At 45.5% G+C, this 19805-nt stretch overlaps 3 protein-coding genes across 9 annotated transcripts in view; 1 reads left to right on the top strand and 2 right to left on the bottom strand.

The window, feature by feature from the left end:
* Window positions 1–869: 869 nt before the first annotated feature.
* On the bottom strand, window positions 870–5492 carry RAB13 (RAB13, member RAS oncogene family). 2 transcript variants are annotated; one of them, XM_036343454.1, is made up of 8 exons: window positions 5235–5492; window positions 3843–3903; window positions 2930–2990; window positions 2584–2661; window positions 2385–2474; window positions 2199–2264; window positions 1586–1639; window positions 870–1415 (listed from the first exon to the last, which is right to left on the bottom strand). In XM_036343454.1, the coding sequence occupies exons 1-8, from the start codon at window positions 5356–5358 to the stop codon at window positions 1341–1343; spliced, it is 609 nt and encodes a 202-aa protein (XP_036199347.1). In that variant the 5' UTR covers window positions 5359–5492; the 3' UTR covers window positions 870–1340. The 2 variants fall into 2 exon arrangements, with proteins under 2 accessions (XP_036199347.1, XP_036199348.1); XM_036343455.1 differs by having other exon boundaries at window positions 3843–4015; window positions 5235–5371.
* A 3540-nt stretch (window positions 5493–9032) lies between these two features.
* On the top strand, window positions 9033–10569 carry RPS27 (ribosomal protein S27). The gene is made up of 4 exons (XM_036342963.1): window positions 9033–9146; window positions 9411–9519; window positions 10119–10229; window positions 10484–10569. The coding sequence occupies exons 1-4, from the start codon at window positions 9141–9143 to the stop codon at window positions 10510–10512; spliced, it is 255 nt and encodes an 84-aa protein (XP_036198856.1). The 5' UTR covers window positions 9033–9140; the 3' UTR covers window positions 10513–10569.
* A 279-nt stretch (window positions 10570–10848) lies between these two features.
* The window catches only part of NUP210L (nucleoporin 210 like), a 55488-nt gene continuing 46531 nt past the window's right edge, over window positions 10849–19805 (bottom strand). For 3 of the 6 annotated variants that reach the window (XM_036342941.1, XM_036342942.1, XM_036342945.1), the window contains 6 exons: window positions 17900–18026; window positions 17528–17677; window positions 15838–16088; window positions 14508–14709; window positions 11643–11741; window positions 10849–11256 (listed from right to left, as the gene is read on the bottom strand). In XM_036342941.1, the coding sequence (XP_036198834.1) occupies window positions 10988–11256; window positions 11643–11741; window positions 14508–14709; window positions 15838–16088; window positions 17528–17677; window positions 17900–18026 (1098 nt within the window). In that variant the 3' untranslated portion in view covers window positions 10849–10987. The remainder of the gene's footprint in view (window positions 11257–11642; window positions 11742–14507; window positions 14710–15837; window positions 16089–17527; window positions 17678–17899; window positions 18027–19805) is intronic. The other 3 variants (XM_036342946.1, XM_036342943.1, XM_036342940.1) reach the window with 3 other exon arrangements.

Raw genomic sequence — 19805 nt, 5'->3', positions numbered from 1 at the left:
TATTGTGTAACAGTAAAAGAGGGTTATGTATACTAAGGGCAATATGTATCAAGCCTGAGTTTTTGGTGTTTTCTCTTTTTTAAGAACAATTTTATTTATTGATTTAAGAGAGAGAGACAGACAGACAGACAGACAGACATCGACTTGTTGTTCCACTTATTCATTGGTTGACTTACATGTGCCCTGACTGGGGATCGAATCCGCAGCCTTGGTGCCTCAGGATGACGCTCCAACCAACTGAACTACCTGGCCAGAGGCTGGTGGTGGTGCTTTTTGCTTGCCTCTTTGTACTCAGTAGTTAGGGGCTGTTTCTGTTAAAATTTACTTGTCCCACTTATAAGTACTACCCAAACATTATGTTAATTTGACCACAGTGCTTGGCACATAGTACATGCTCAATAAATATTTATGAATACATGAACCTGTTTTGTGTCTCATTTTCCTCATCTATTAAAGCAGATAACACCTACCAGCTACCTAAAGGGATTGCTGGCAGAATCAAAGATGCTTGCTTGGGTAACAATACTAGGTCTTGTTATTTCCATGAGGCGGGGACTGTCACTCCTCAGGGGAGGCCCAAAGAGAGTCCTTAAAAAAAAGGTCCTGCAATTTCCTGGAGAGGGCTCTGCCCACAGTGATTCTCTAAATCCATAATGGAAAGAGTATGTATGTGCACACCCGCACGTTCAGAGAACCTTTGCTCCTTGCTGGTTTCCTCATCAATTAAACAGCTGGGGAAGAGAGATAGCTATGGATCCTGGCATCACAGGAACCCAGCCAGGTTCAGGCAGCCCAAACACCTCAGAGGGAGGAATTAGGTTTATGAGTAAAGAGCAATTCCGACAACAATGAAAGTTACCCCAAATAGCTACATTTGTGCAAATGGAGGTCTTTAATACTGAGAAAGACCATGCAGAGTGACAGAATAGGACCAAACTTTCAAGGGGTGGTGCTGAGCCAGCCTCTCACAGGACCCTAAAGCCTGATCCAGTAACAAAATCAATTATTTATTTACATTGATGTTGCCATGGAAACCCAGTGAAGGTCTGAGGCCCCAGGCTATCTATACTTCCTTTTCTCCTTCCTTTCTTCCTACCTCTTTCGCACGTTTTCACTTCCTCAATTCTTTCCCTTCTTGCTTCTTCCCTCTATTCCACCTCTTCTCCTCTTTCCTCTCTTGTTTTCCATTTTTTTTCTTCTCCATTTTCTCCCTGTTCTCTCACCATCTATCCATCTTTACTTCTCCAAACACCACCTACTCTCTCCCCCATCCAGCCCCTCAGCCCTGCTTCCCTCAGGTTCAACCTCCAGGCTTAGGGTGGGGAGGCAGCAAGGAGTCCTCAGCTCAGGGAGCACTTGGTGTTCTTTTTGTCACAAGTTTTCAGGTCAGTGCTGGAGGACTTGCTGCTGTTTCCCTAGAGGTAGAAGGGCACAGGGGTCAGGGTGAGAATGGCTGGCTGGGGTCTGAGCCTATAAACTGTTTGAAGGGGACCCACCCCCATGAGAAGTCTCAGCACTGCTCCCCTCCTCAGTTTTTTATTTCCATCCCCCCCAGTTGTAACTTAGTCCAGCAGAACCAACTCACCGATCTCCGGCCTCCTGACTTGAGCAAGATGTCCCGGGCCAGGGAACTGAAAGCCTAATGGAGAAAGGAGATTGGTCAGTACAGACTAGAGAAAAGGATAACTCTAGCCCTAGCTGTTTTGGCTCAGTGGATAGAGCGTCAGCCTGCGGACCAAAGGGTCCCAGGTTCGCTTCTGGTCAAGGGCACATGCCTGGGGTTGTGGGCTCGATCCTCAGTAGGGGGCCTGCAGGCGGCAGCCAATCAATGATTCTCATCATTGATGTTTCTATCTCTCTCTCTCTCTCTCCCCTTTTCTTTCTGAAATCAATAAAAAAATATTTTTTAAAAAAGAGAAGGGCCCTGGCTGGTTTGGCTCAGTGGATAGAGCGTCGGCCTGCGGACTCAAGGGTCCCAGGTTCGATTCTGGTCAAGGGCATGTACCTTGGCTGCGGGCACATCCCCAGTGGGGGGTGTGCAGGAGGCAGCTGATCGATGTTTCTCTCTCATTGATGTTTCAAACTCTCTATCTCTCTGTAAAAAATCAATAAAATATATTTTTTTTTTAAAAAAAGAAGGATAAGTCTATCTTCCGATATTCCATCTCTTTCGGGGCTGGGGCTGGGGGGTGTCTCACCTCATCCACATTCATACTGGATTTGGCACTAGTCTCGAAAAATCTGATTCCATGCTCCCGAGCCAACTGTAGGGAATGAAGTGGGAAGAAGAGAGTTGGATAAAGGGTAGTAGCCAAGTCCTCTGCAATCGACCTCATCTTGGCCTCCAAGCCCAGTTCTAGAACATTGGCCAACCTGGTCCTTACCTTCTCGGCCTGCTCCTTCTGTACCTTCCTCTTGGCCTCCATGTCACACTTGTTCCCCAGCAGGAGGCGCTCCACCCCAGCTGAGGCATTCTGGGAGCGAAAGGGTAAGACAAGAAAGGTTGGGTCAAGCTCTTCTTCGAAATCCACTTCATCTTCTACGTTCTATCCAATTCCCCCATCTCTCTGGGAGGGTCCTCACCTCTTTGATGCTCTTCATCCAATTCTGAATATTCTCAAAGGATTTCTCATCGGTGATGTCGTAGACGAGAATAATGCCCTGGAAGATGGCAGAGTTCACAATGGAGGCTTGGACCACAGTCCCTGTTTACTCCCCGCCCCCCGCCCCCCTCCCCCCGCCCCTCCCCCGCCCCGCAGTTGTACTCTAAGTGAGCCTAAAGTTTTAACCATGAGTCAAATCACTAAGTCATGTGGGACCTCTGCACCCCACTCGTGCAACCCCCCATTTCCCCCTGCCTCTCTGTACTCATAAACCTACATTTCATTGCCTCATGCCCTCATCCCTTGTCCAGACCCACACTTTGTACCATGGCTCCACGGTAATAGGCAGTAGTTATCGTCTTGAATCGTTCTTGGCCGGCAGTGTCCCTGAAGAGGTAGAATAGTTCACGGGGTAAGACAGAGGGAAGGGTTCTCCAGAGAGAGATTCCCCTTACCCCCCACCAGCTAAGCATTTAGCTTTCACAGGAGGGGGCTGAAAGGAACAGAATTAGGAAACAATAAAAGGGGAAAGGGATGAAAGACAGATGGGCTGATACTGAGAGATGGTAGAGGCCTAAGAAACAAGATCCCCCTGGTTTATTCACTGGATGCTTAAGCTGTGCCCAGCACTGTGTATATATCATTTTATATGCATGTCATTTCGTTTAATCTTAACTCTATCCCTGTGAGACATGCTTTATTGTCTTTATTTTACAAATGAGGTAACAGATTTGAGGAGGCTGAATAACTAATGAAGGTCATTCTGTAACAGAAGGAGAATTTAAACCAGTTTGCTCTTATCTATTGTACCTTAATGTCTCCATTAAGCCTCATACCCTCGGGGTTTCCAGCTTCCTTATGACAGTCAGGTCAAACATCTCTACTAGGTTTTCTAGGCTCTCCATAATTTAGAGAGAGCACTAGACTTAGAGTCAAGTCTTCATTCTGCTGTTTGCTATTAAACTGCTTAGAGCCTGTTTCCACATTATAGCTCAACAGACATTTGTTGGCAAGATCAGAATACTCTGGAGTTGGGAGAGGGAAGAGTTACAAAAAAGCTGAAAATAAGTGAGCAAGCAGGGAGAGAGATGGAAGGACCACTGAGTGACGTGAGGCAAATGATCAGAAGTGCTGGGAGGAACGAAGGGGGAAAGGAGAGAAATGAAGCAAAATAGCAGAAAAAGAGTTATAAGGGGTAGAGGAGGAAGTCTGGTTAGGAATCCTAGGGCATTCACTCACCAGACTTGCAGTTTGATCTTCTTCCCCTCTATATCCACAGTGCGGATCTTGAAATCAATTCCTAGGAGTGGAGAGTGTACGTTGAAGTTGAGACACAGGATACAGATGTGCGCAATGCATGTAAAAGTGTGTTGGGGGCTAGACAGGAATGGAGCGTGGCAGTGCCAGGAAGTCTGCAGAGGAGGCACATGGGAAGCAGCCTTGTCCAAAGTGTAAAACTAGGAGAATTTCCTCAAAACTGTATTCCTCAATTAGCAAGCACGTTGTTTTTACTTAGATTGTGTGAATTTTGTGGTGAAGGTGATGAAAATTCTGTAGGGAGGCTTAAGGCCATTAAGGCAACTCTTGGGTCCACTCAGGCTTGCCAGCTGACAACTCTCTCAATCAAGTCCGTCTCCCGCAAAATATTACTTTCAGATTCCTTTTCCCTTCTGTTTTCCTGGAACCCTCTACTCTCCGTACCCCTCCCCCAGCGTGGCCGGCCCTGTAGGGTAAAGCGTGAGGGAAAAGGTAGCTGATGCCTGTCTATGTGAATTATCTAGTAGGGCCAGGCTTGGAACCAAAAAAGTTTGAAGCTAAACAAGATCCCTCTTGAGACCGAACTAGGAAAAGGGGCATCTTTCCTTCCCCTTTCTAACCAGAATTGTCTTGAGACTCTCCTTGTCTTATTTCCCAGACCAGAGTAGATGAAGAAAGATGAGAGCGGAGGAGGGGAAACACTGTTCCTAGTGGAAACTTGGGCACCTCCCCCAAGCCTGTTGGGAGCTCTAGGAAGGAGGCTGAGTCACCAGGCTGACTCAGAGACCCCAAAAGTCCCCTCATTCCCACCTTCTTCACCAGGCCGGCTGCATATTCAGGATCACAGTCCTTGGGCCACCCTCTAGCACACCCAGCCACCCTGTTTCACCCTCCCCACCCATTAAGTTAAGGAGCAAGAAAACGGAGAAGCAGATGATAAGGTGGGGATGGAATAGAGTCTGAAACTCAGTGGGACAGAAGGAGGCTGGCAGAGTTGGGAGACAGATGTTCAGCGCGGGGGAATACAGGAAATGTGGAGAGTGAGTGGGTCAAGAGCTCCAGGTGGATGGGGGAGACGAGGAGCTGAGAAGGGAACAGAGAAGGGGTCATGTGGATCTAGAGAGATGAGAAGACTGGTACCAAGAAAACGAGGGGCCGGCACATCGGAGGAGTTACCTGGAGATGGCAGGCCGGTTAGAATTGTGGGTACCACCCAGAGGCATGAATGGGGGATGGGTCTGAAGCAGAGGTTGAGGAACTGGATTTTAGAAGCCCCACTGCAGGGGGGCTGGAAGGTGGGGCCACTAGTAATCTGGGAGCCGGGGGACGAGGGCTCGGGGAGTCAGGGGCCCGGGATATGGCCAGTGGGCTCACCGATGGTGGAGATGTAAGTGTTGTTGAAGTTGTCCTCTGCAAAGCGAATGATCAGACAAGTCTTGCCCACCCCCGAGTCCCCGATCAGCAGCAGCTTGAAGAGGTGGTCGTAGGCTTTGGCCATGGCGGACACTGAGGGAGCCGGGGGAGGGGTGGGGACGCGCTGGGCACCGGGAGGCGGGATTGGAGGGTTGGTAGAAAGAGACGCCGGTAGCCCAGGCCAGGAAGTTTTCCTCCCTCTCCGCCCAGGCTCCGGGAGAGAGAGGCGGCACTCCTCGGGGCCCCACCCCCTGCCCGCCCGCCCCGTTCGGCTGCCCGGAGAGGCCAGCCCCAGCCTCCTGTTCCCTGGGCTTTCCCTTCGCAGCCTAGGCCGACCTGTCTCCCTCCCCTTTCCCACAACCCACTACCGTTCTCCTCTTTACCTTTTGACCCTATCCTGCCAGTCTGAGGCCGGAGAGGCGGGGGCGAGGGGAGGTAAACGTTTAACCAGGATGGCCAGGGGAAGGAGGAATTTTAGAGGACCTAGGAGAACGTTTTGGGGAATCATGGTAAAGACAGGGATGGCCATGCTGGGAGCCGACAAAAATCGGAGGCTTCCCGTGGGTAGGGCTATTCAAGGAGGACAGACTCCTCCCGGGGCAGCGCTGGAATCCTGGTGTGGTTACCAGCCCTCAGTGCGGGAATCCCAACGCCTTTTGAAAAAAGCGGGATCACCCTGTGTAGTAGGTTATCTGTTGAGTCAGTCTGCCCCCTGGTGGAACCGAGTGGAAATTAACAATAATTACACCACAGAATCAGCCCCACCCCAGCGCAACACTTTTGTCTCTTCATCTACACCAGTGGTTCTCAACCTTCCTAATGCCGCGACCCTTTGATACAGTTCCTCACGTTGTGGTGACCCCCAACCATAAAATCATTTTCGTTGCTACTTCATAACTGTAATGTTGCCACTGTTATGAATCGTCATGTAAATATCTGACATGCAGGATGTATTTTCATTGTTACAAACTGAACATAATTAAAGCCTAGTGATTAATCACAAAAACAATATGTAATTATATATGTGTTTTCCGATGGTCTTGCGACCCCCTGTGAAAGGGTTGTTCGGCCCCCAAAGGGGTCGCGACCCACAGGTTGAGAACCGCTGATCTAGACACATTCTGGGGCTTCGGTTGGAACAGTCTTCCTTCTGGGATTCTGTGTGTAATTTCTCTGATAAACCAGCTCAGGAAGCTAGAGATTGGGACAACAAACGTTTGGTCTCATTCTTCGGATGACATGTGGCCCTTAACACAGCCCTTACCCCACTGAATGGGCTGTGAATGGGTGGCCTTGGCAACCAGGAAGCTGAAGTATGGAGAGCCTGGCTATAAAGAAACAAATTTATCTCTGCCTTTGGAAAAGAATTATTGAGAATTATCTTCTTTTCTAACCACGGGTCAGTAGAACAGTCCTTGTATAAACACAGTGTACTGGCTGTGAGAAGGCATCTTTTGTTATTTCACTTATCTTGGTCACTTTCTGTGCTCTTGTTTGCCCCTTCTCAGACACAACCATTCAGTTCCCTTTCTGTCCATTCTCTCACCTCCTGCGTGTCTTCAAGCTGTATCATAAACCTTGAGTCTTCTTTTTTTCTCCTCACTGGTCAAACCATCTCTAATCAGTCCTTTAGCCACACCAGCTGGGCAGTCCTTTACATTTCCGTTCCATTTTCATGGATTGTTCTGATAGTATAATACATCAGTTCCTTTTTTTTTATCCATCTTATTTTGCCTGGGCCTGGACTATTCATCCCGTGCAGTTGATTATTCTTGCTCACCTCTCTAAAATGTACTCATGCTGCCTGGCCAGTGTAGCTCAGTGGTTGAGCGTCCACCCAGGAACCAAGAGGTCCTCCCCTCCTTTGATTCCCAGTTAGGGCATCTGCCCAGGTGGTGGGCTTGATCCCTAGCAGGCGGTGTGTAGGAGGCAGCTGATTGATGATTTTCTCTCATCATCGAATTTTCTTTCTCTATCCCTCTCCCTCTTTCTCTAAAAATAAATAAAAACATCTTAAAAAAATAAATAAAATGTTCTCATGCTGGTGTACATCTGCTTTCACTGGAACCTCATCTCTGTAGTACTCTCTGCCTAGCTCTCAGAGCTTTGGAACAATCCCTTTCTCCCCTTCAATTGTGACAGGTTCATTCTGGCTTTGTTTTTTTTTTGTTTTTTTGAACTTTTATTTTTTTTTATTTCTTAAAGTATTACAAAGGGTAATACATATGTGTCCTTTTTTTCCCCCTGGCTTTGGGTTTTGTATTCACAAACTCTTCCCTCAGCCTAAAATGCTTTCTTCCTAGATTGTTGCAGGGTTGACTCCTTGTCCTTGATATTTCAGCTCCCTTAGAGGTTTTACTGACCATTTCTTTTTTTTTAAGTAACTTAAAATTTTTTTCAATTACAGTTGACATACTGGAACCAGTTCTTACACGCTTCTGTGAATCTCTCTATCAACTCCATGTTTAACGATGTCACCAATGAAATTAGCAAAATCAGGGCGCTCCTCCATAGAACCTGTTAATCTTTTACCAGCACTCCCCTGACTGAAACTCACATCCCTTTTCTTTGGAAATAAGCATATCCCTAATTGTCATTTGTGTCATCTTCCTTCCTCTTTTAGGACAAATGGACATGGGAAGATGATGTTTCAAAGACTTCATTTTTCCTTTCTTCTCCCTTCCTGTCTGGGTGCCAGTGATGCCAAGATTAGAAATCTTGGAAAGGCATTACTGGTGAAAATGTGGGAAAAAGGATGTAGGGATGCAAATGGCACAAGTTTTTGGGAAGGCAGTGGAGTAGTACTTTGGACAGTTTCTCTGTGCATCACTTTCCTAATCTGTAACATGTGGACAATAACAGTATCAACCTGATAAGAGTTGTTATGAAGATTAATATATGTAAAGCAGAGCAATGCACCTAGTAAGCATTATGTGTTTGATGTAATTACTATTAGAGGTAAGGATGGGAAGTTGACAATAAAATTAACAACTCTAGGGGTAGGTTGGGGATGGAGGAAATATGTGAACTCTACTTTTTTAAAAAATTAACTTGAGAGAAAGAGGAAGGGAGAGGGGAAAAGAGAAACACCGATTAGCCCTTCTGGGGATGGAGGCCGCAACCTGGGCAGGTGCCCTGGCCAGGAACCGAAGGGTGACCTCCTGGTTCATAGGTCAACGCCCAACCACTGAACCACACCGGCCGGGAAAGGACTTTACTTTTTTTTTTTTATATATATTTACATTTCTGAATTGTTTAAAGTGGGCAAACTAAACCAACAGAAAAATAATAAAGACATTTAAGAAGTCTGGACATAGCTTGGTCTGGTTGTTTTCCTAAGAAGTTCCTACTTATTAGGCTCCAACTGTCAAAGTTAGCAGGAAATTCTAATTGTCCATTTACCCCTGGATAAAGGTTTGCCTTGCAAAAAATTTTTTAGAATGTTTTTTCCTTTTTTTTTTAGAGAGAGAGAGGAAGGGAGCGAAACATCAACTGGCTGCTTCCCGCACGCCCCCTACTGGGGACCTGACCTCGCAACCAGGCGAGTGGCCCCATCAGGACTCGAACTGGTGACCTGTCGGTACCGGGGGCGAGTCAAGCCCCCGCGCGGCGGCCGCGGCGAGGCGCTCCCCTCACCCGCTCGCGAGCTCCCGCAGCCCGGACCCGCGTCGGGGCGCCGGGCCGGCCTCTGCCGACCCCCCGACAACGGCAGCCCGCCTCGCGCCCCACCGCAGGCCGGGGTGGCGGGCGGACCTTCTCAACATGGCCGCCGAGTCCCGAGGCGTCACTTCCGGCGGGGTGGCGGATATAAGGAGAAGGACTTCCGCTTCCGCCCCTTTCCGGCGGTGACGGCCTCCCCGCGACGACATGCCTGTGAGTTCCTGGGGGCAGGTTTCGGCGGCGATCTCGCTCCTCCGCCCGCCCGCCCGCTTCCCTCGCGCCGGGCGCGGATCGCAGGGGGCCCTCCCGGCCCGCCGCGCCGCCTGGGACGTGAACCGCAGGGGCCGCGGGGCCCCGCCTGGGCGGAGCGGAGCTAAGATGGCGGCGCGGCCGCGCAGACACCCGGCGCGGCGAGGGGCCCGCGCTCCCCGGCGTTCCCGCCGCGGGTCTCTGAGTGTCTCCCTTTCTGCCTCGTAGCTCGCCAAGGACCTCCTGCACCCCTCCCCGGAGGAGGAGAAGAGGAAGCACAAGAAGAAGCGCCTGGTGCAGAGCCCCAACTCCTACTTCATGGACGTGAAGTGCCCAGGTGAGGCCGGCGGCGCGCGGCGCGCGGGCCGGGAGCGGGGGGAGGGCGGAGTGTGAGCGGCAGCGTCTCCGCGGAGCGGCCCCGATTTCTTGGGATTTGAACGTGCGAGGCGGGTGAGATTCTGTGCTTTCGGAGGAGTGACCCGGAGTGACGTCCCATCAGAACTGCGCGTACCGACCCCTTGTCCTTGTGTTAGAAGCCGGGCTGGTGTGCGGTGCGTGCGCCCTGGTCAGGGACGCGCTGGCACCCGGGGGAGAGGGGTGGGTGCCGACCCATTGCCCACCCTCCTTCCCTCCAAAGCGGAGGGAGGAGCCGCTGTTTTTGACCTACGCGTCGTCGTTGACTCCACGCCGTTCCCTGCCAGGCGCTGGGATGCTGGTCTCACGTTACCCGGAAATTCACAGGTGGGGGCGGGCGGCCCGCATTGCTTCTGAGCGGGCATTGTGTGTCCCTAGACCCGGGTAATCGAGTTTCCAATAGGACAGTACATTTCCAAAGTTGACCTAACGTGCAGGTCTTAAGAGTTAATACATTCTAGTTGACGTGTAAGTGAAGAAAGGCGTGGAAAAAATGCAGCCCCTTCTTGACGTTTTTTCCAGGATGCTACAAAATCACCACCGTCTTTAGCCATGCCCAAACGGTAGTTCTGTGCGTTGGTTGCTCCACTGTTCTCTGCCAGCCAACAGGAGGAAAAGCAAGGCTTACAGAAGGTACATGCTTTCAAATGTCTTTTGGGCTTTGGATCTCATAAAGGGTCACATGTAATGTAAATGACCGGACTTGTAAAGGGAGTTGTATTGCCAGACACAACATACTTGTCAGGCTCACAATGCTGCTGTCTGAAGCTAGGATGGGAGGTGGTAAGAGCGGCTTTCCTGAGGGTGGGGCGTCAGGCATCGGGCCTGTGAGTGTGGGGCAGGGTCAGTGGGCTGCCGGCAGTTCATTCTGAACCTTCTTCTTCCAGGATGCTCCTTCAGAAGGAAGCAGCACTAAACGCACCTCAAATCGAGATGAGTGGGACACCATCCCAATAAACACATTTTGGATACATCCTGTTTATTGTCTTGTTTTACTGGTAGGAAGTTCTTACCGCAAGTATTCAGGGCCAACCAGAAGAATGGACTGCTAGTCATTTGGGGCAAGTAAGTAGCCAAGTATTTAAAAAGTCCATTTGGGACATTTCTATCTGCCTAAGCTCGTTGAGTAAATCTTCAGAGCTTGATTTAAAAATGGGGTTTACCATATAAATGAGATGTCTACTTTCACTGTTATGTTTTCTTAGAATTAAGAACAGGTTGCTCTTCGAAACACAAGCCAGCACACCACTTGAACAGAACAGCTCAAGACCCTTTATTTACAATTCTCAGAAACCTTGTCTGGAGGCTTATAAGTATAGAGGTTGTTGCGAGGCGGCTTCTGGTGGCCAAGGGTTAGAAATCTCCAGCTTCCTACAGTTAAGGAGACGTGTCTAAGGACAGGTTAGTGCTTTATACTCCACAGCCAGTGTTGTAGCCGACTCTGGGCTGGCGGGGGTTGTGGACTCAGGAATGGAGGGGGAGAACGTGTGGAGGCATAAGAACCTAGAAACAAATGGGAAAGGGAGGTGGGTGAAAGGTAAGATACAGGTACTGAAATGTGAAGATGAGGATTGTGATTCTTTACCTGTCAGTGGTGCTCCTAGAGTTGGAACGTAAACAACTGGAACTGTCTGTATCTTGTTTAGAAAGGCACTGTATGCTGCAGTAAGAACAAGGGAGATGTCAGTAAAGAGACAAATTCCTTCATTGGAGGAAGGCTTTCGTCATACTTCAAATAACTTCATGGTAATTAGGAAATTTTTGTTCAGTTTTTAGAGTTACTTATCAACTGGCCAATGATGGGGCAAGTGCAGGTGTAGACAAAATCATCTCTAGCTAATGAATTTAACCCAAACTAGCCATTTAGCAGTATCCACTTCTGAATGCTATTTGCCTCATCCAATTTGATAGTTGTAACTTGAGCAGGACCTTTATTTAATCCAATAGGTGACTAGGGTTAGGGAGGCTGAATCTGTTTCAACTGCAAAAACAACTAATTTTCATCCTTATTCAGTTTTTGAAATGAAGGCTATAAGGACTCCTTACCTAGAAAGATGAAAGCTGTTGATGCCAGCACTACAAAGAGGGTAAAAAGGATCTGGTAAGAACCCATGAACTGGAGGACACCTGAATCTTCACATTGATCTATGCATTGGCCAGAACAGAAGAAGAGAATAGTTACTTAATACACACACATGCAGGCCAGATGTTGCATTTACAACCTTGTGTGGCCATAAGACCATCTAGCGGGAGCACTCGAAACCCAGCCCTTTAGGACGTCAATTTTAAACATGTAACACCCGGGCATTTGGTCAGCTGCACTGACCTGTCCCCTAGATTGTTAAACTAAAAAATGACAGCCGGCCTTGCCCGTGTGGCTCAGTTGTTTGGAGCCTTGTCCTGTGCACAGAAAGGTTGCGGGTTCAGCCTGTTCGGGGCACATGTGGAAGGCAACCAATTGATCTCCACCACATCAATGTTTCTCCCTACCCTGCTCAAATCAATACGCACATCCTTGGGGTGAGGATTTAAAACAGTGATGGCGAACCTTTTGAGCTCGGCGTGTCAGCATTTTGAAAAACCCTAACTCTGGTGCCAAGTCACATATAGAAATTTTTTTATATTTGCAACCATAGTAAAACAAAGACTTACATTTTTGGTATTTATTTTATATATTTAAGTGCCATTTAACAAAGAAAAATCAACCAAAAAAATGAGTTCGCGTGTCACCTCTGACACGCATGTCAGAGGTTCGTCATCACTGATTTAAAAAGAACACACAGCCGAAACCAGTTTGGCTCAGTGGATAGAGCGTCGGCCTGCGGACTAAAGGGTCCCAGGTTCGATTCCGGTCAAGGGCATGTACCTGGGTTGCGCTCACATCCCTAGTGGGGGATGTGCAGGAGGCAGCTGATCCATGTTTCTCTCTCATCGATGTTTCTAACTATCTCTCTCCCTTTCTCTCTGTAAAATATCAATAAAATATATTTTAAAAAAACCCAAAAAACCACACAATAGCTGTCCGGTGTGAATAAATCAAAGCTAAACTTGTTTTTGGTCAGATAAGCAAAAATATTTTTTTGGTGTGCCCAGAATTTTAGGAATTGGTGCCATGAGGTGAGAAAGGTTGGCTTCATCTTACTGGCTTTTTCTATCTCCAAAGTAATAAACTCCAATTCCTGAACCTCTTATTTATTATTCTCAGCTCACAGGAATATTTAAAACTTCTGCCACTTAAAAATGGCTTTTACCTTTCCTGTGCATTTTAACTAAACTTGTTGCAATCTATGGTGATTCGATTTATATAAAAGTTTTAATTGACTTGAGAGAGAGGGAGGGAGGAACATCAATTTGTTCCACTTATTTAAGCATTCATTGGTTGATTATTCTATGTTCCCTGACGGGATCAAAACTGCAACCTTGACACATCAGGGATGCTCTAACCAACTGAGCTATCTGGCCAGGGTGTGATTTGATTTCTCATTCTAATCCCTGTAACGTGAAACATTTCTTTGGATCCCCCATGACTTCTTAAATCCAAGGGCCCCTCACCCATTTTTACTCAGGATGTCATTTCTAGGGAATATTCTGATTTGTATATAATGTCCTTAATAAAACTTGCGACTCCTGTCTTTGAATCATATTTGGTATCTGCCTTTGGTTATTTCAGTTTCTTCAGTGTCTAGAACTCCTTTCTTTCCCACCAAGTGATCTGAACTTCCAGGCTTTCCAATATAAATTGTGACCAGGCCCTCATACCTATTTCCTATTCTGCATCTATAGTATAGGCCTTCTACCTCTAGTCTTAAAACTGCTCCTCTCACCTTACTCTTTGATAACTGCTTCACTGAAGAATAAAGTTTCTTGAAGTGCATATACTGAAAAGATTGTCTATACTAATTCCTGACTGCTCAAAGTCCAACTAAAACAGGTGTATTACTAATTTTCCTAGCATCCCTTTCATAATCAGTGAGTTGATTAGAATCAACTCTAGATTTTAAAGCTGCTCCAATAGAGCACAGATTGGAGTTGAACACTGTCTAGTGGTGGGACCTCAATTCCTCAACTCTAAAAGGGAAAAACATCTACCCTTTCGAGTTAGAGAAATGCATTTAAATATGCTTAGGATATTTATTGACAAGTACATTATCCAAGTGCTTATATAAGCAAATCTTTCTCCCATTAGGAGATGTGCTAGGGTTCAGCCTAATTCATTCCCAATAATTAAGAGTACTGTTTCCCTTGAGGGAGTGGCAAGTGCCAGTGGCATGAGAATGTTTCTCTGGCTTAACATCTCTCCATAACTTCCCATCCCATACAGATGGGCATTTCTAAACTGGGTAATGGCTAGAATTAGGCTTTGGGCAATAAGTCTTGTTTCTAGGGTTCGCCTTTTACCCTTTGCTAATGCAGAAAGATCTGCTAAATACTTTTAAAGAAAGTGAAACATTTTCCAAGAGGTTTAGAATGGAAACTGACAGACTTGTTAAACTGACACGACTATTCTTAAATATATGTTAACGCATCTAGCTAGTGATAAGCTATCTGAAGATGGTGTTTTCAGTGGGCTTGGAAATTGATCCAAGCCCCAGTTAGAGAGTAATCTTGGTCAAGTGGCTGAATGTTTTCCATGAACTGAATTGTAATGCCTTAGTTTCCTCGAGATGAGCGGTTCTCAACCTGTGGGTCGCGACCCCTTTGGCGGTCGAACGACCCTTTCACAGGTGGCCTAAGATCATCCTGCATATCAGATATTTACATTACGATCCATAACAGTAGCAACATTACAGTTATGGAGTAGCAACGAAAATAATTTTATGGTTGGGGGTCACTACAACATGAGGAACTGTATTTAAAGGGCCAGAAGGTTGAGAACTGCTCTAGATTAAAAGTAGGACCCCCATTGCTCACCTGCACCAGACTTCTTACTAGCTCTCACTAGCACAGCCACACTTTGACCTGTGAGCACACAGGAAATATTGATGAAAACAGGTGATGTCATCTGCTGAAGGGAAGTGAAGTTGACTACTCTTACGGGGTAGATAGCAAGACCAGGTGTGAAGGAAGAGTGACTCTGGCCAGAGACCACTAGAACCGGGGAGCTGGGGAAGACCTTAGAGAAAATGTTTAAAAGAAGAAAAGGCAGTTTTACAAAAACAAAACACACAAAAAAGGAAAAGGCAGTTTTGTGTTCTATATATTCCAGTCTTAAACATACACAGACACCTGGATTTCTAGTTTAGCTAACAAGTCACTTTTTCACTTAGATGTATTGAATGATAAGGGGGAAAGGTGATCTGTGAGAATAAAATAGGCTTCAAAAAAGTTTTAAACTAGAATTATTTATTTATTTATTTAAAATATATTTTATTGATTTTTTACAGAGAAGAAGGGAGAGGGATAGAGGGTAAGAAACATCGATGAGAGAGAAACATCAATCAGCTGCCTCCTGCACACCCCCCAGTGGGGATGCGCCCACAACCAAGGTACATGCCCTTGACTGGAATCGAACCCAGGACCCTTGAGTCCACAGGCCGATGCTCTGTCCACTGAGCCAAACCAGTTCGGCTTAAACTAGAATTTTAAAGATTGTTTTTAATTAAGAGCATTGGTGCCCTGGTCAGTGTGGTGCGGTGGTTAGAACACTGGTCCACAGACTAAAAGGTCGTGGGTTTGATTCCTGGTCAAGGACGCGTATCTGGGTTGCAGGTTCATCCCCGGCCCTGGTCTGGGCGCATGCAGGAGGCAACCAATCCATGTGACTCACATCCATTTTTCTCTTTTCCACCCCCTCCTCCCACTCAAAAAAAATCAATGGAGCTCTAGCCATTTGGCTCAGTGGATAGAATGTCGGCCTCAGGATTGAAGGGTTCTGGGTTCAATTCCAGTCAAGGGCACATGCCTGGGTTGCGGGCTTGATCCCCAGTAGGGGGCATGCAGGAGACAGCCAATCAATGATTCTCATCATTGATGTTTCTATCTCCCTCTCCCTCTCTGAAATAATAAAAATAATATTTTTAATAATAATAATAAATAAATAAGTAAATAAATGGAAAGACTATCCCCAGGTGAGGATTAACAACAAAAAGATAGTATTGGTGTTATCTTCCCGATAATGACCCAGATTTTAAGACTCTGGGAGCCCTCCTGAATGGGACAGATTTTCTTCATCCTGCTTAGTATCAACACAAAAATCTCTTTTTTTCAAAACTTATCTGTTCGGGTTCAGTTCTTAACATACCTCTAGCTTCTCAAGAACTCTGTCCACTCCCAGTACTCTTATCTCCCCGATGTCTCGTTTGTGGCTAAGCACCAATTCTGACTGGTTGATGTAAAAGGCTGGGATGAAAGGAATGAGAATTCTTTGCATTCCGTTCTTGCTGTGTTCACTGATGAGTGTGGCCCACCCATAGACTGAGGTGTCAGCCAGGCTGAGGGCCTGGAGCAGCTCCTCTGATTGGGGTTGAACCTTGATTAGGCAGACATAAACTCCTGAAGAAAAGAGGAAAATCTGAGCAGGAATGTTCAGAGGCTCTGTTGAGCCAACTGAATTAGGATAAGAAGTAAAAATGGTGACATGTAAATTCAAAAGAAAATGTGAACTTAGTTTTGTTATTCAGTTAGCACACGATGGACCACCAGAAGAAAACAGGGAACCCACAACTGAACTTGTTGCTTAAATTGGTAAATCAGCATGCCAGGAAATATTAATACAGTGCAAACAAATTATGGGGATACAGAATGAAGTCAATTGGTAAGATCAGGAAAGGGTTTGTGAAAAAATGACATGCTTCGAGCATGGTTTAATCACTTCTATCAAACCACCACTTGGTCTTACTTCTGTCAGTTATAGTTTTCTAGTTACCCATGCACAAACCTTTACTTCCTTTACTTCATTCCTATATCTAATCATCCTCCAAGTCGTGCTAACTCTTTGAAATGCCTCTGACATGTCTCTGCCCTGTTGGTATTTCTTCATTACTCTAGTCTAGAGCCTTATCAATTCGTGCTTGTATTATTGCAGTGGCTCCATTTACTAGTCTCCTTGCCTCCCATTATTCATTCTTTCTTGTCCATCCTATGTACTTCAGTAAATACCTTAAAACTGCTTTCATTTTATTTGTGTAAACTTATCTGGGCTCTATATTGCCTGAAATGTCCTATTTTCTTTACATCTAGCTCACTCTTAGTCATCTTCTAAAGGGTCATTTACTCTGTAAAACCTTACTTTAACACCCATGTTTGATGTAGATACTCTTCTGCTGCCCTAATGCCCCATGTGTATTTCTATTCTAAAACTAATCACTCTGCAGAGCTAGTAAGAGTTATAAGCCTTGTCCTCCTCTTTGTATCTCCAGTGCGTGTTGTGGTACGAGGCATTCTATTTGGTGCTCAACAATTTGCCAAGTGAACCTTCCTTCAGTGGTTGCTGATTACCATTCACACTGCCTGGCCTTGGAGTAGAAACTCCCCCATGATGTAGCACTATCCTGTTCACATTTGACATGAATCTTCTCATTTTAGATCAGCTGATTTATGTAAAGTCATCTCAGCGTCATACCTGTTTCTACTTTCTGCTTGTTAATGATAATCTGCTTGGAATAGCCTTCAGTTCAACAAACATTCAACCACTGTGCTACTTGCTGGGATAAAAGATGAATGAGACCTAAGCCAAGCCCTTACAGAGATAACAGGGACTAACAAAATAGTAAATTATAATAGAAAAGCATTTCGTATTGTATTATAAGCAATAGAAAGGGATTATAGAGCCACGTTTAACAAATTAGAATGAATTAAACAAAAATGTTGATTGAGAAAGAGTCCATAAATAGCAGATAAAACTGGAAAATATGCATGCAATCCAGTAAGAAAGTGACAACTGTACAAATATGAAAATAAGGGGGAAACCAGATTCAACTGGTGGAACCCACCTTTCTCCATGCTGAAATATGAATGGACATGAAAGACTTTACTTGCTGGGATGTCTAGTGAAGTATTACTGAACTGTATATGACACAGTATGAGGGTCTCGGGAAGAAGTATTGTTGTAATGGCCAAGGCTTGACTTGGGGTGCAGGACCCTAATAAGCAGAAAAGAGGTAAACAGCTTTATCACTAAAAGATTTTTTAAAAGGAGATGCTGTTACATAGAAGCAGTTAGGTATAAAAAAGGATGAGTCAATGATTAAGGTAGAGTCAATTCTGAAATAAGAAGAAATTGACATTGCTAATCCAAAGGGGGAAACTAATAAGGGAAAATGAGAAAGTTGAGAACAATCACCCATACCTATAAGAATCCTGACCTTTAAGATTGACACCATTTCTGCCAGTGGTGATGAAGAACTTGAACACAGTTGAATTGGGAGTATTGGTGAGGTAAGTCTTGAGGTAATAACTGAGTGTTAATCTTGACGATGCATTGACAACCACCTGTCAGGAAACCGAAGGCAGATCTGGACCTCAATTCTCAGAGAATCTGGTTCCCTCCTTCTCTGCCTCTCATAACTTATTTGACCAAAAGCATCTGTTTCACACAAATTGCTCTTCATGTGCTAACATATTAGAGAACCACAGTATCTTACGGGAAGAAAACATTTTCTAAAAGGAGGTCTCTGTCCATTATTCCTTCTGACATATGTTCCCATTGTAGGATTCCCTATTAAAATGCCTTTGAAGACAACTGCAACTTTACAGAGTACTCGGTATACTTTGCAATGTTCTGCCGTATATTGTGCACACTTTTACACTTGTTAAAATCCCTCCTATCAGGCTCTAAGCTCTTTAACTTAGAACCCTGATTTATCCCCGTGCATCCTATACTGTGCCTTGTGTGTAAGGCCTAGTGCTTAATGATTACAAAGAGATATGATGATAATGATCCTTTTTCCCTCCAAATATCTTCAATTTAATGTAATACACTGTCCAGTCTCCTCAGTACTACCACAGTTTGTTTTTAAATATTCAAGGACCTTAAAGTTAGTTACATATTGTAAAAACCATCAGTTAGGTCGCAGTTTTTAGCTTACTTAACCTATTAATAGTATTTCACTGGTTGATCATTCCCTTCCTCTTGAAGTAACTTCTTCACTTGGCTTCCAGGACACCAAAATTTCTGGGTTTTCTTCCCACTTCACTGGTCATTTCTTAGAAGTCTCTCTTATTGGTTCCTCTTCTGCTCTAAGAGCTCTTAATATTGGAGTGTCCCCAGAGTTTGGTTCTTGGGCCTTTTCTGTTTACACCCATTCTCTTAGTGACCTAATGGCTTTAAATATCATCTCTATGCCAACGACTCCCAGACTTTTATATCCAGCTAACTCATGTCCAGTGTTCCTAGTACATGTCCAGAACTGACTGACCTTCTCTCCAAAGCGGTTCCACTCACAGATTCCACATTTCAGTTGATGGCAACTTTGACCTTTTAGTTAGTCTATCAAAAACCTTGTCATTTTTTTTTTAAAAATAGTTAATTGAATTTTAGGAAGAGAGGAAGGGAGAAGAGAGAAACATTGATGTAACAGTCCAACATCCATAGACTGCTTCCTGCATACCCGCTACTGGGGATCAAGCCACAACCTGGGCATGTGCCCTGACCAGGAATGGAACCAGCAACCTCTTGGTGCATGGGATGACGCCTAACCAACTGAGCCAGGGCCTTAAGTCATTCTTAACTGTCGCACACTCTACATGTAATCTTGTCAGGAAATTCTATTGGCTCTACCTATAATATATATGTAGAATCTGATTAACTTCTCATTACCTCCTCTGTTACCACCCTGATCCACCATCATATCTGACCTAGTTTACTGCAATAATACTCTTCCAACTGGTTTCTCAGCTTCAACCCTAGCCCCTACAGTTTAGTACCAACCAGAGGTCACAGTGATATTTTAAAATGTAAGTCAGACGAGGCATTCTTCTGGTTAAGAATCTTAATACTGCCCTAGCCAGTTTGGCTTGGTGGATAGAGCATCAGCCTGTGGACTGAAGGGACTGGGGTTTGGTTCTGGTCAAGGGCACATGCCTGGGTTGCGGGCTCAATTCCCAGTTGGGGGCATGCAGGAGGCAGCTGATCAGTGATTCTCATCATTGATGTTTCTATCTCTTTCTCCCTCTCCCTCATGCTCTGAAATCAATAAAAATATATTTTTTAAAAAGTTAAAAAAGAAAGAATCCTAATACTGTTTCCCTTTATATCCCAATAAAGCTTGT

The sequence above is a fragment of the Myotis myotis genome, unplaced genomic scaffold (genome assembly GCF_014108235.1).
Source record: "Myotis myotis isolate mMyoMyo1 unplaced genomic scaffold, mMyoMyo1.p scaffold_m19_p_18, whole genome shotgun sequence".
NCBI classification, from domain to species: Eukaryota; Metazoa; Chordata; class Mammalia; order Chiroptera; family Vespertilionidae; genus Myotis; species Myotis myotis.
The sequence above is the reverse complement of the archived record's forward strand: the minus strand, read 5'-3'. Positions and strand labels throughout refer to the sequence as shown.